The sequence below is a fragment of the Neofelis nebulosa genome, chromosome 5 (assembly GCF_028018385.1).
Source record: "Neofelis nebulosa isolate mNeoNeb1 chromosome 5, mNeoNeb1.pri, whole genome shotgun sequence".
NCBI lineage: Eukaryota > Metazoa > Chordata > Mammalia > Carnivora > Felidae > Neofelis > Neofelis nebulosa.
Window position 1 is genome coordinate 109,463,743 of NC_080786.1, and position 15,748 is coordinate 109,479,490.

At 36.8% G+C, this 15,748-nt stretch overlaps 1 protein-coding gene across 1 annotated transcript in view; it reads right to left on the bottom strand.

Moving 5' to 3' along the window:
* The window catches only part of ZPLD1 (zona pellucida like domain containing 1), a 75,131-nt gene that overhangs the window by 40,878 nt on the left and 18,505 nt on the right, over positions 1 to 15,748 (bottom strand). Inside the window, exon 4 of the mRNA XM_058731529.1 lies at positions 4,393 to 4,506. Coding sequence (XP_058587512.1) covers positions 4,393 to 4,498 — 106 coding nt within the window. The 5' untranslated portion in view covers positions 4,499 to 4,506. The remainder of the gene's footprint in view (positions 1 to 4,392; positions 4,507 to 15,748) is intronic.

Genomic DNA, 15,748 nt, shown 5'->3' on the forward strand with positions numbered 1-15,748 from the left:
AATAATTCTGTGGTACTCTAAAAGTAAACTGTGGTTTGAATTTTATTCTGGGAAGAGCACTACCATAATGCCAGTGGAGTATAGGTCTGTTCCCTGCTATTGGCTTAGATAGCCAAGAGTTAACTACCTTTAAAATAAAATGGTATCCCTTTAAATTTAAAATGAATTAGACCATGGCAGTTCCCTTGGCCCAAGGATAAATGCCATGGAAATGAAAGAAAATAGTTCTAATGTCATAAAACAGCAAAGGTCAGATAGGGTGAGATGATTACTTTCATCATTATTAGCATTACTTTGCATTTAGATAGCCCCTCTCCTTTGCCAGACTCATTCTCATTCTATCCCATTGCTTAGTATCTGAGCAGCTTGTGGAGCTCCTGATGATATCAAGGGTGATCCTGATGTGGAAGAGAAGCTACAAGTCAAGAGGGGAGTAAGCAATTAACCTTTATGCTTTATTTGCTCATTCTGGTCTTCTTCTGCAAACAACCTGCAAAAGCGGGCTCACTTGAAAATAATATCCATATAAACTTAAAGCCTCTCCTGGGACTTTGGAGTTATCTGGATCTTAGATTTTTTAAATACAGATTTTATATTGCAATAAATAAGCTGCACACACGCGCGTGTGTGTGTGTGTGTGTGTGTGTGTGTGTGTGTATGCATGCATGTGCATGTGCATTTGGTAAGTCTGGGTATTTGCTGTCTAAGTGGAACAGTACTAAAAGTGCTAACATGTATAAGGTCATATACAAATTAAAAATAAGAGGTTTAATTCTCCCTGTTTAAAATAAGGGAAGGAACTTCTCCCTCCCTTTTCTTAAACCATTTACATCAGACAACTTATAATTCTAAATACTTTCGCCTTTCCTTGAATCCTAGGAAGACTAGAAAGGCCTCTGTCAGCTTTATGACCTGAGAATCTTTTTCAAGGATCTGGGAACCATCTTTTGAAAATATAAACATCCAGGAAAATAACACTCCTACCTCACAGTTTCTATGGGAGTGCGAGATCCTAAACCAAGAGGAAGCATGGCTCAAAATTACAAAAGTACTTCCTTTTGGGAAGATACAAGTTTACTTTTCCTCTAGATAAAGCCAATATGCTAACACAGATGGTCATCCCAATCACCAGGTATATTTAGAATGAACTATACGTGACAAATGGTTCTGTCAAGTCCTCTTATTTGAGGACTAGTTATGGTTTATCTTGAAAATATATGTAATGGGTTGCATCTGCTTGGCTATATAAAAGACCAAGATTTCTCTCTGTGCAATCTCTTGATGGATTGCTTACAATGAGCATCACATTCTGGTTAATGCTTGCTCAATGATAAGTGTTTTCATCTCTACTGTCTTGCAGAGAGCATTTCTGGATTGGGGGAAGATTTTATTTTTAATTTTATTTCCTAACACAGACCTGTGCTTTTAATTAGAAAAATGGACTAAAGAAACTAATAGTATATACTATGCCAGTTGTTTTTAACCATGAATGCATATTAGACTCATCTGCAGGGTTTAAAATACAGATAGATTCCCAGCACCACAATCAGAGATTTGGACACTATATTTGGTGTAAAACAGTGGAGTAAACACTTTGGGGCTAAAACACTTTTAATAACCATCCCAGATAATTTTGATGCAGGTGGTCAGTGGGCACCACTGTAATTGAATGTTTTAACATCATTTTTAAATGTACTGTATTTCCCTATGCTGTCCTACTCACTTCTGGATCATTTACATCTTTTGTTTACAAGTATCTAAGTACAACATCAGCTGGATCCTCTCTGCCTGGAAATCTTTTTACCTTTTGGCCTTCTTTTCATGCATAACAGGGTAAGGCTTGACCACTTTCCCCAGGTCCTGACCTCACTCTCTGGGCCCTCACTCTCCTGAGGGCCTCTGCCTTCCACATCACGATTAGTATTCTTCAACTTCCCTGCCCATGACTTTTATTTTTCCTTCTCTCCTAAATCAAAGAAACAATGACCAGTTTCCCAATGTCAACTCCTCCACCTGTATCTTTGCTCTTTTCCATATTTTCTTTCCTCATTACATCAATTATTTTCTTATTGGTAATCCTGATCTCTGAATACTTTCCCTTTACTCGTGTATACTGAATTGCTTCTAGTCCTCTAATCCCTAAATCCTAAACTGCTGGCTCAGGTCACTCCTCTCTTTCCTTCACCACCAATGTTATCTAAAGAGTAGTCTATTTTCCTACCTTTCAGTTTCCTGTTTCCCGCTCATTACTCACTCACTGCACAGGGACTCAGATACCACACAGTTATCTTTGGGAGCAACCTCTGTCCTCAGACCCAGGTCCATATTTTCTACTATTGGATAGAAGCTGTCATTATAAATTCTACAAGCTCCTCAAACTCATTATTTCCCAGACTAAACTTCCTTTCTAAAACATGCAAATCCCCTAAACTTTTGGTGTCAGCAGTATCAACATGCAGTTATCCAAGTTCATAACATCATCTAAGACATCATCGTCATCTTCTCTTTCACCTCCCCAATTGAACCAGTTCTCAAACTCTGTTGAGTCCAGCACAAAAATATCTCTTAAGAGCTGTCTCCTGCTGCTGTTCCCACTGACACTGCCTTAGTGACATTTCTCTCCGCCTCTAGTTTCTTCCAACTTGATCCTATCTTTTGCTTCTCCCAAGGTTGGCTTTCTAAAACAAAACATGACCATGTAAGATCCTTAAAAAAATGTGTTTAAAAGGACTTAATGTGTCTTCATCACCAAGAAAATAAAGACAAAATACTGTCCACCAATAACGCACCAAGTCTTCTTGTCCAAACAACTGAACCTGAATTTACTCATCTCTAGCTGTAATTAGTTTATAGGCTATACGGAAAAAGGGGAGAATGTTAAATAACAAACACATTGAAGCTGCATCAACCAGATCCAAAGTCAGAATTCCACATTACTTGAAGAGATAAGCAGCATTTTAGAAAAGCAAGTGACAGAGAGAAACTGTTATCAATTAAAATAGACTAAAGACACATGTCAACAAATACACTGTGTGGATGTTTTAAAGGCAACTTAGCTGAGTATTAGATGATATGCTAAGGGATTATCGTTAAGTTTATTAGACATATACAAAAGGGTGAAGATTTTGTTTGAGTTCCTTTCCATCACATATACATTCTGAAACATGAATAATGAATTCACTTTAAAATATTCCAGGGATGGGAATGGTAAGAAGGAGAGAGAGATGAAGCAAAATTTATGTGTTGATAATTGATGAAATTGGATGGTCAGTACAATTACTTGTTTTACTAATCTTGACTTTTGTATATGTTTGAATTTTCCATTACAAAAAAACATTTTTTAAAAAACCCTCCTGCATGGTACTCAAAATCACTAACAACCCTGCCTTAGAATACCTTGCTAGACTTACCTTCAGATATTCCCCACCCTGAACTCCAGGTCGTTCTTAACCTGCCAAGCACTTGCATACTAAGTCTGGGCTCCTGAAGACATTCCTGCACACTCTGGCTCTTATTTGAGAGCAATCCAGATTACCTCTCTTCATAAAAATTAGAAATCCCATGTCAACTACATAACTACCTACTGATTGCTATATCCAACTATGCTGTTGCTCAGGCATGCTCTGAACACAGGAGTACTGGCAGGTTTGAGAAATATAAAACATGACAGAAAGCATTTCAATTTGCATGGCAAACTTGGAAAAGTGATTTCAGACTCTCTAGTCTTTATTCTGTAAGTGTTTAACTGTGATTCTCTAACTTTAGCTGATATAAAAATGATGAATACTTAAATGAAACACTGATAATTCAGTAAGTAATCTTCTCACTGAGTGTAGATTTTAGAAACCTGTGGGACGTGTCCATCAATATAGTCAAAAATCTCATATCTGTCACAATATTGATGGTTTCTGTGTTATGCATACTGAAGTTGGCCTGCATATTTTGGTAATGACTGTCATTGCACTGAAATAATATTTTTGAGTAATGTACTATATTTCACATTTTCTTAAGTATTATTCCTAAGTAAATCTATTAGCATATAAGGGCAGTTTTGAAAGTCTGAATTAACTTACAAGGAAGAAAAAGGCATCAATTAGGCAAATTTTGATGAAATTAGCCTCTCCCGATTCTATCACCCAATAACCAATATTTTTCACATTTGTGAGCAGCCATTATAATAATATTAACTATGATGAACACTTTGTATGTTAATGTGGATATAAATTACAACTCCAGAAAAATGTCTTTTGTCATTTGCCATTTGTTAATATCCACTTAATGTAGATGGATATCCACCCCCCTCCATTTTCCATATGTATTTAAGGGCCTTACTATTCAAATATAATCACTCTTTCAAGATATAATTAGAGAAAAGATTAGGTTCAGACTTACCAGGAAATCTACTGTGGAGGTTGGCGTCACAGTTGTAGCCATTAAACTGAGCAGACCCCAGAAGCACTCTACTTGTTAGAAGCGACAGCAACCATATTCGTTCCATTGCAAAACCTGGAAAAGAGTTATTTATCATGTGGACACCATCAGCCTTCACTCTTACTTACTGAAAAGATTGAGGCTGATATGAGCTCACTGTTGGATAGGCTGGCAGTCTATATACGTACAGGCAAAGCTCATTTAGGGACTAAGGATCCTGAGAAATAATTATCAGCAACAATGCAGAAATTTTGGTTACAATATTTGAAAATTATTTCTACTCTTTGGCGTCAGTTTGCTAAGGGTGACAAATCCAGGCTTTTGTAGTGAAAGAACGAAGATATATAATAGTCATAAAGTTTGAAAAAGAAAATGTATTATAAATAGAAAGAAGTCAAACCAAATATTTCACAGATTAGAACAATGTACTTAGACAACCAATCGATGTAGAGACAACTCTATACTTTAAAACACCAATATTCATGAAGTAAAAGGGATTCAACACTCAGTACTTGATCCTCAGAGGATTCTCAATATTCTTAATGATTAAATAATGTCAGGAAAAATTTCCCCTCAACAAAGGAATTCCAGACTATTGCTACTTCTCAAAATCAGTGGTTTGTGTATCATTTTTTTTTTCAGGAAACACAGGACTAAAGCAAAAGAACAGAAAAATACTATGTGTAGACTGACATCATGAATCCAATGGCTCTTCATTGGTGAATAAATAGGACTAATACATATAAATGAACACCTTGAATTCCTAGGAGAAAGTAATGGAAAGTGATTTTTTAAGTTGTCATTGTGTGTTGAACAAATAAATATAAATTGACTTTGAAAATTAAATACCAGTCAGTCTGGTGTTTAATATTTTATCCCCTGGATACCCTTTTTTGGCCAGATAGAGTGAAACCATCTTCCAGAAGCACCCAACTTATTCTCAGAGCATAGTTTGTGCACTGAAAAAAAATTCTTTTGGGTTGGTGGTTTTGGTCTGTGTGTGAAAAGCAAAAAGAAAATAAAATTGTAAATGGTTTACTCAAATAATTTAGTGCATTTTAAAAGCTTGGGGTTTGGGGAAGGGGTTATGGTATTTTAGCTGCCCTTAAAGATCTTTCCTTACATGATTAATCAAGTGTTTAGCAAAAGGAAGGAAATACATCTTGCTTTTGAGCCATCATTTTAGTATAACAAGTTTATGGTGAACAAAGTCACTTTAGTAAGGATGTGGGAAAGGAAGGCATGAGTTTACTCTTAAAAATAGACTGAAAAATATTAATTCAACAGGAACTTCCTTCCTTCAGCATTATAACATGCTACTCTGGCACGAACCTCATGACTTTTGGGAGAACCGCCACATGTCTAGTTGTTTCTGATTCTCTAGGACATTCAGTAAACAAAAAGTTCACACAAATATCTGATCCAGGCTCTCTTGGCCACATTTGCACCATGTCATCATCTAGCTCCTCAAGACACCTCAAATAAACAAGAAAGCCTTGATCTCTTGGAGATTTTGGAATACTGGTAGGAAAGAGAGCAGCTTGTTTCTGAGCAGTACATCCCACCACACACACACCTAGTAGATGCTCTGCCATACCCTTCTCATGCTGGGTCCCGTTGATTCCCATGAGGCATTGGAGACTCTAGACTCACATCATTGTCTTCCAAGCTAGAAATATCTTCCATGCATAGTGATTCACAGAGTGGGGAATTTTCACTGATGAGTTATTTTTATTCTGAAATGCTGTCTAGCTTTTATATTCTTCCACAGGAGAAAAAAAAAAACACTTACCGAGAGGACACTATGCACAAAGAAGGCACTGTGTGCCAGGTCACTTGCCTATTGTCCCCCATTCATATTGGATGAGATTGGAATTATTACTCCATGTACAGAGAAAGATGAATAAGTCTCAGGGAGGTTAAGTGCCATGGAAAACAATTGGGGAACCCAGAATTCAACGGGTATTTCTGCTAACATTTGCTATACACACTACCTAAATATCATCTGTTATTTAAAAAAAAAAAAGGTGTTATTTTGGCTGATATTTATCATCAGTTTCTTTTCTTTAAATTTATGAAGTGATAGATCTTTAATAGATATTGTCATCTGAAAATGGATAAGCAAATTCTTATGTAGTGAATGCAACCTGCTTAAAAGATGTATTTTATAGTGTGGGCATTAAGAGGGAGAAAATCACTTCTTTTCAAAAAATGGAGAAAAGGCCTTGATTGTGAAAACTGTGAGAATTATCATTATACTAAACTGGACACATCTAGGTTTACCAAAAATGGATGAGAAACTTGTGCTATTTGAAGCAACCTACTAACAGTGGTGGCAAAGTCTTAGCTTTATAAAGTTAGATCAGATTTGAGGCTGTTCAAAAGTGGCATGCTTCCCTCCCTTACACTTTGAACAGGACTCACAGAACTGTCGTGAAGATTAAAACCCTTGATAAATACTTTTTGATGAAGAGAAGACAGAGGAAGACAGCATCTTATTTCAACAAAATATACACTGATTTTGATATCAGCAGATATGGATTCAATCCTCCCCCAGTCATTCTCTAGATTTTTCATTTGAAAATCAAGATGATGATCACAAGACTATAAACTGTAAGTGCATAAAAAACATAGTACAGTCTGGACATACAGAAGACACTGAAATATCAGCTTCAGGGTCACCATGTATTGATGTGCAAGTTGTCCCCTGCACAAGCACACCCAATAAGAGGGATAGTGACAGGGCTTGTGCTCCCTTGGCTAAGACACATGCTCTGGAACTAGATGGCTCAACACAAAGGTGTCCCATGGGCTAGTAACAGCTCTGATTAGTTGAATCACATTATAATATCATTTGTACTGATCAGTGTGTCAATATTAAGGTACATTAAGCAGGAGATTTTTAAAGGACACCCACATCTCTTGTGTAGGCAGTATCCACATTTTGATCCCTGTAACAGTGGCAGAGATTATGGCATTTTCAAGACTGCATTTATATTCCACCTGCAAGTTAAAACAAAATGATGAACTATTAACTTGTACACTTCACACCTTCAAACCTATCTCATCATTTTCCCTGCACACAGAAACCCTAAACATCAATGCACAGAGGCAAGCTTGAAAATGCTATCTTGCCATAGCTCCTAAACTTCTTTTCTGAAATGGGATTGCCTGGGATTTGGACTATTTTGAGACTCTTTACATTCATTAAAGCATAAGGTCCTGTTTGTTCAGTCTCCCTAGCTCCTAGGCGAGTATAATTCTAGACATGTGTATCCAGTCCTGGTCTGGCTAAAAAAGTTCAGTTGAGTTTCATGTCACAAGGTAGAACCTAATTTCTATCGTCCACTCTTGTGTGACGTGCAGTGGCTGCTGTCCCATTGTGGCTCCAGCAAACTGGAGCTTGAGCAAAGGCATTTCCCATCTTTTCCATCATAACTAGGTGCAGCAACCAACACCCCAGTGACTGGTGCTAACTGTGGTGTGAAAGACTGCCTAACACAGCCAATATTACAAAACATTAATAGCAACTTCATAGATAATAAAAACCTTGATGATTAGCGAGCACAAGCTTCATGCACGTGCTTCTTAGCTTTGTATCTTTATGAATTTAAATTGATGGGGATAGAGGAGAGAGAGGACAACCATATGCACAACATTGAATTTTAAGGAATACAGATGTATTAATTTTAAAAAGAGACAGTTGCATCTCTTAAATTAGTATAACAGGCTCTGTATTTCATACTTAGCCATACAAAGGAAATCATGGGCTAAGTGATTTTCTGTTAAATATGTCAATATTTCTCATGTTAAATTTTCTTTTTAAAATGACCACTTCTAAAATACAAATTCTGATTTATTTTCATAAGATTGAGCATGAGTCAGAAAAATGTAGTTTCATTGTCAATTTTCACTCAATTTTGTATAAATTGATATAGTTCTGTCATAAACACTGTTCTCTAACTTTCTACACCTGATTCTTTTTTTTTGACCTTCCTTTTATTGAGATCTGCTACATCCCAGGCACTGTTTTTTGCTTAATATTCAACTATATTCAACTATTAACATAGATTTATTTTTTACCCATGTTACAAATGTGGGAACTAAAGCCTAAAGTTTTTTATTAACTTGCTCAGGGTCACCGATCTAGTAAATGACAGAGTAGAATTCAAAACAAACTTGACCTTTGGAATTATTACACTATTCTGTTTGCCTTAATTGGAGTTTGTCAAATAAATAAAACTAATATCCTGATAATTTTCAGAAAGTAAATTACATTAATAATGTATGCTTAACATATGCTTCAAACTGAATCTTATGATTGAGGCAAAATATTTTTAACATCTACATAATTGTCATGACTATTTCACATAGGCAATGAGTGCATAAAGAATATTCTTTTCACATATTGTCTTAATGATAGTACTAGTGAGTTTTAAGGATATACAGTGTTCCAGATTGGGTTTTTTAAAGTACTTTATACAATTATCTAACTATGAGATAGGTGATTTATTCATCTTATTATGGGGATGAGAAATGTGAAGTAATTTGCCCAAGGTTAAACAGATAACCAGTGTTAAAATCAAGATTCAATGCGCAATAACTCCAGAAACCACCCTCAACTATCACGTGGCATTTCCTTCTAGATAGTAATCCTACACTACCCAAATGGGAAAATGGCAATTACTTACTAAATGTGATCAAAATAGATTTATTCCTACATTCATGTATTAAACATTATTGAATGCTTACACATACCTGGAACTATCCAGGGGAAAGAGGAAGGGCTGAAAATTTTTGTCTGCCTAGAATTTACATTCTAGTAAGGGAAATCAGAAGAAAACAAAATCTATAGGTAAAATACAGAGTATATTTGTGATAAGCACTTTGGAGAAAAATAAAGCAAAAAGAATGATAGGAAGTTCTGGGGTGGCAGGATGGGAGTATTGAAATTTTAAATCAGGTGGTCAGGGATATATAATCAATACATACAAATTTTTTTAAAAAACTACTTTAGTTATGAACTGCAAGATCTACTTGTTTTTAATTTGTACTTCACATTTTTTTTACACTATTTAGGCATTTCCCAAATAAAACAGACTTTCAGTGCATAAATTATTCTCTGGGAAAAACTTGGACATTTTGAACAGCTGCATTAACCTTTTCAAATGAATAAAGGTGGCCCTTAGTGCCTGAGAAAAGTAATTTATTAAATAGCACCCCTGTGACCTGAGAAAAAGTGAACATGTTCAAAGTGCTTTTATCTACTCTCAAGAAGTAACTTTTGCAGAAACAAATGGGTTCAATGATTTATCAGTTTCATACTTCCTTAATTTTACTGCCTTCATATAGACCATCTGTAAGATACTGTTCTAGTTGGGAAGAAAAATAAAAAATTCAAACCAAACATCTCTTCAAATGTTTAATCATCATGCTAAGATTTATGCATTTTTTTCACTAAACTAAAGCTGATCATTTTATTATACAGATTTACAAAAATGCAAAATGGGCCTTTGGCATCAATGATTTCCCTAATTCTCTCATTGTCACCCCTCCTCCAAATTTATTGGCCACCGACTCTGCAGAGCCTTGCTGACTTCTGCTGGGGGCATAACCTCATTCCTGGTGCTTCTGTGTCACACCCCCCAAGCCTGCCCCTCAGAAAAGATCAGAAAGTGTTCATTATACTTTAAATGACTGGAAATACCTTAGAGTTCCCAGGAAAGGGAAGGAAAAGAAATATGTGTATTTTAACAGAGATCAAAGTTTAAGTTAAAGGAATAAAGTCCTTCCAAGAAACCCACAAGACCCAGGTGAGAGATGGGGCAATAAGGCACTGAATTTTTACAGGTAGGCAACTGTCCTGCTGAGTGACGTCTCAAAGTGTTACACAGTCTTGCTTCTAGAAAAAGGACATATTGGTCCACTCTCCACAATCATCAGTTTTATTATTTTTTTAAGTTTATTTATTTGTTTTGAAAGACAGAGAGCATGTGCACGAGTGGGGAGGGGCAGAGAGAGATGGGCAGAGAGAGAATCCCAAGCAGGCTCTGTCCTGTCAGTGCAGACCCTGACCTGGGGCTCAAACCCATGAACCATGAGATCATGACCTGAGCAAAACTCAAGAGCTGATGCTTAACCAACTGAGCTACCCATGTGCCCCCAAAATCCTCAGTTTTAAAGTGCTGGAAGCCATGACTATTTAATGAAGAAACGTGTTTTCTGTTGGGGTGTCTTGACTGAAACTTGGTACTCTTTATTTCCATGTTCTACTTGGACATTAAAAGCAACATATGTATTAAAAGGAAAATTAAAATATAAAACTTTCATCAGAAATATCCATTATCATCTACATACACATTCTTTTTTTTTTTTTTAATTTTTTTTTTCAACGTTTTTTATTTTTTATTTTTTTTTTTTATTTTTTTTTTTTTAAATTTTTTCAACGTTTTTTATTTATTTTTGGGACAGAGAGAGACAGAGCATGAATGGGGGAGGGGCAGAGAGAGAGGGAGACACAGAATCGGAAACAGGCTCCAGGCTCCGAGCCATCAGCCCAGAGCCTGACGCGGGGCTCGAACTCACGGACCGCGAGATCGTGACCTGGCTGAAGTCGGTCGCTTAACCGACTGCGCCACCCAGGCGCCCCTTTTCAACGTTTTTTAATTTATTTTTGGGACAGAGAGAGACAGAGCATGAACGGGGGAGGGGCAGAGAGAGGGAGACACAGAATCAGAAACAGGCTCCAGGCTCTGAGCCATCAGCCCAGAGCCTGACGCGGGGCTCAAACTCACGGAACGCGAGATCGTGACCTGGCTGAAGTCGGACGCTTAACCGACTGCGCCACCCAGGCGCCCCTACATACACATTCTTTAACATAGAGTGTCCTTGTCTTGCTAAACAAAGAATACAACTCACTTGTACTTTCAGAATAATTCCTCAAAGACGGAAACATGTTTAGCCATCAAGAAGACACTCAGAAATTTTATGACTAAAGGTGCTGATGTATACCATGAGAAAATATAAATGCTAAAGGCTGTTCCTAAAAGAAAAACCAGCTCTGATTTTCTCTGACACAAAGTGAATGTTCATTTATTTCCCTTTGCCTGCCTTTCTCATCTGTCTTCCTGTGGAGGGTTTTCTTGAGTAATCTATAGAATTTAAATGATCTACAATGTTTAGCTTAAACATTTATTCTAACACCTTAATTTTGGGGGTACTAGCAGATTGAACTAAGTCATTCTAAAAGCCTTTTTTAAATAATTCACCAGTTTAATTTTCAAGATGTGTGTACATTTTATACTCCTGAGGCAGCTTTGAAGATATGTTAGTATATCAACTTCCACTCACGTTTCATGAAGTATGATAACAAATTAATAATAAAATGATTATTTATTTTAAATGCTCATTTCCCTGTAATTAAATAATTGATAATTATTATGATTATTTCCAAATGTCTTTCTTAATAGAGATAATATACAAAATATTGATGAAAAGGCACGACACAAGAATCAGCCAATCAGAAGAGACACCATGCTGACATATTCTGGCTGAATATCAACACATTTTCCAAAAAATCAAAAGTATTTGCGTGGGTACCAATAATGATAGTGGAAAGGTAACTTGCTTCCATTCACTTTTATTCTTGAGCATTCTTGGTGCTCAAGAATAAAAGGGTACCTTTATTAGTACCCCACTATTTGAAACTGCTCCATTAATTAATTCATTTATTTTTTTTTTATTCATTTGACAAATTTTTATTGAGCAGTTTCTAAGTTTCAGACTCAGGGCCTTTGGGATCCAGTGGTGAGCAAAACAAACATGGTCCTTACTCTCACAGAGTTTATGGACTAGAGAGGGAGATAGTCATTAAAGTAATAATTGCAAACATAAAAATATACTTACAAAATATATTTCATAAGTATTATGAAAGAAAAGGAAAGGGTGCCTGCTAGAACCTAAGTGAGATGGGAGGTACCAAGACTTCCTGCAATGTGCCACAGTTGATAAGAATTGAAAGACTGAGGGGTGCCTGGGTGGCTCAGTCAGTTGGGTGTCTGACTTCAGCTCAAGTCATGATCTCACGGTTCGTGGGTTTGAGCCCCATGTCAGGCTCTGTGCTGACAGCTTGGAGCCTGGAGCCTGCCTCGGATTCTTTGTCTCCCTCTCTCTCTGCCCCTCCCCTGCTCTTTCTCTTTCTCTCTCTCTCTCAAAAATAAATAAACATCAATAAAAAAGAGTTGAAGGATTGATTTGACTTAGGCAGATGAAGTCTGAAAAGAGCTCCTCACAATGCTCATTGCACAACCACAAGTCTCAAAATGTAAAAACAGTTAACATTTGTGAAATTTGAAGGAAAGTCCATGGTCCTAAGCAAGGAGGAAAGGGCCAGGAAGTAAGTCTGAAGGTAAGCCAAGGAGACCATGTTACATGATTTTTCCTCAATGGAATGGAAAGCCATTGAAGGCCTTTGAGTTGAGGGCAAGGATTATAATACCAGGACTGGAGTAAAGTAAACAAACTTAAAATATTATTTTGAACAGGAAGTAATAGGACTTGATGTTAAATGCTAGGTGCAGAATAAGTGAGAGAAATAGGGATGACTCTCAAGTGTGTGTGTTGATCAATCAGGTAAATGGTAGCTCCATATATTGAGATGAAAACAATTTGGAAGAGGTACTTATTGGCATGAGAGCAGGATGGAGAAGGAACCAAGATATCAGTGGATTAGGCCAGATTCATTGCAACCAAATCTTAGATGTCATGAGAGATGAAACACATAGCAGTATGTGCAGTATAGCAATCTTGTTTTAAGTTGCAAGAGCAAACCGCTGTTGGTTATCACAGAGGGTCTTATATAAACATAATATATACCGACAGGAAAACGTTGTTAACACATTCAGAGGACAGCATCTTATTCAGCAGCTGGGAACCATGGCCACCTCATATAGTCAAAAATATCCCTGAAATTCCTTAAACTGCCCATCTTTATGTGGGATTCATGAATAATAGAATATTTTCCGTGAGTTTCCTTCTGATCATTTCTGTTGTCCTACCCTTTAAGGAAGATGAAAATAGAATCTCTGTGAAAAGGAAAATATTGCCCAATTCTGACTGACAAATTCCCTATTTTATTTTACTTTTTTTTTAATTTTTTTTAACGTTTATTTATTTTTGAGACAGAGAGAGACAGAGCATGAACGGGGGAGGGTCAGAGAGAGAGGGAGACCCAGAATCTGAAACAGGCTCCAGGCTCTGAGCCATCAGCACAGAGCCCAATGCGGGGCTGGAACTCACGGACCGTGAGATCATGACCTGAGCCAAAGTCGGACGCTCAACCGACTGAGCCACCCAGGCGCCCCAAATTCCCTATTTTAAACTCAAAAGTAGAGAAAATATCCATTAAAATCCATGGATCTTGGCTGCTAGAGACAGAGGAGATTTTGGCTGTCCAACATCAGGGCTTTAACTTTAAGAGCCAGGCATGGAGAACAGAACAGAGTTTGTACTACATACTGAGAAGATGTGAGATAAGATATGTCATCAATGAAATGTTCTTCCCCACATGAAGGAGAGGAGTGGGGAAAGCAAAAGAGTGTTTAGAGTCTCATGTGGGGTTTTCTTTCTGCTCCCCTCTTTAGATAAAGATACCCAGACAGATTCATGGGATCCAGAAGAAAAAGGGAGGCACGTCTGGCTTTTCATCTAAAACCTGGTGTGAAATGTCTGTCAGAGTGCCCATGACAGCATGAGGAAGTCAGAACTGAGTGGCAATGGTGATGGGACAGATCTAGACAAAGGAAGGCTCAAGACAGCTTCCCATACAGTCTTCTCACCAGCATGAAGATATCTTTAAAAAACTTCTATAACCTCTGACGAGAGACAGATAAGAAAATCGAAAACTGAGATGTGTTATATCTTGCTGGGAAGCCAGTAGGTGGTGGATAGCAACAAGATGGATGACCTAAAGCCAGGAGACACCTGGGGAATGTGCTAGAAGCTCTGAATTCCAGTAGACTGAGTAAGAGATTATGTGTGTAAGGGAAGGGATGCAAGTCCCTGGTAAGAGAGAAGATAAACCACTGTGCTTTCACCATTTTGAGAAAAAGAGATCATAAGTTATAGTGGATACAGGAAGAGCACTAGTGATACCTAAAAATGAAACAGATGAGAATTCTCCATGGACTTACCAGTTAGGACCACAAGATGATAAATGTACTAAATAGCTTCACCATTGTGAGAACGTTAAGAATTTTTTTAAGTAGTTAACGCGTATAAGTACTACTATTTATTTTATTTACACAAATTATTATTATTTATATAGTTATTATTGAAAGTAATTAATAGTTTTAAATTTAATAGTTATTAAATATTATTTATCAATATTACCTTTTAGTTTTCCCTGCAACCCTATGAGATTGTGCCTATTTTAAAGATGAGGACATTGAAACACACAGAGGTTAAGTTAAGTAGCTTGATTTTGGTCCCTCACGTAGGAAGTGATAGAGATAACATCTGAACCCAGGTAATCTAGCTCTAGAGGCCATACTCTTAAACCTGAACTACACTGTCTCTAGTGCCCCCTTTCCACACATGAAACATGAGGAGGTCAGAAGTGGATAAGGAGAATTTTGACTATGACTAGTTAACCCCAAAGTAACTAAATTTTAAACAAGCAGTGACTAAATTTTAAACCAGAGTTGTTTTGACATGGCAAGATTTGATGTTTCCTGCCATTGGTAATAGTGGTCTCCTATGTGATTTAAGTTCACTTAGAGAGAAATAACAACAAATTCACTTCAATGTATCTAAAATACAAACTAATTGTATGTACAAAACCTTGTACAGAGATACACATTATCCATAAGCAATTCATGGCTAGTTTTTCTTTTCGCAATTGAATAGATTACTATCTTTCAAGATGATATCTGTGCAATCAGGGCTACAATCTCAGAAGCCAACGACACCACAGAATCTAACACAGCCTTGAGATTCCAATCAAATCTGGATTCCAATCACATATTATTTTCCTCATATGTTTGGTTTATTTTATCTATCCATCCATCTACTGTTGTGGTGATTGTAATTTTTATACTATTTGGTATTAAGTTTTAGACATTTTGGTTCTTAATATTACAACACACATTTCATAAGGATAAAAAGGACTTTTTCCACATAACCACAACACCATTACTAAATAATACAATTATAATTAATTATAATAGCATTTAATATCAATTCCATATTCAGATTTTCCCAATTCACTGAAAATGTATTTTATACCTGCTTTTCCCCCAATGCAGGATAAAAAAAAGAA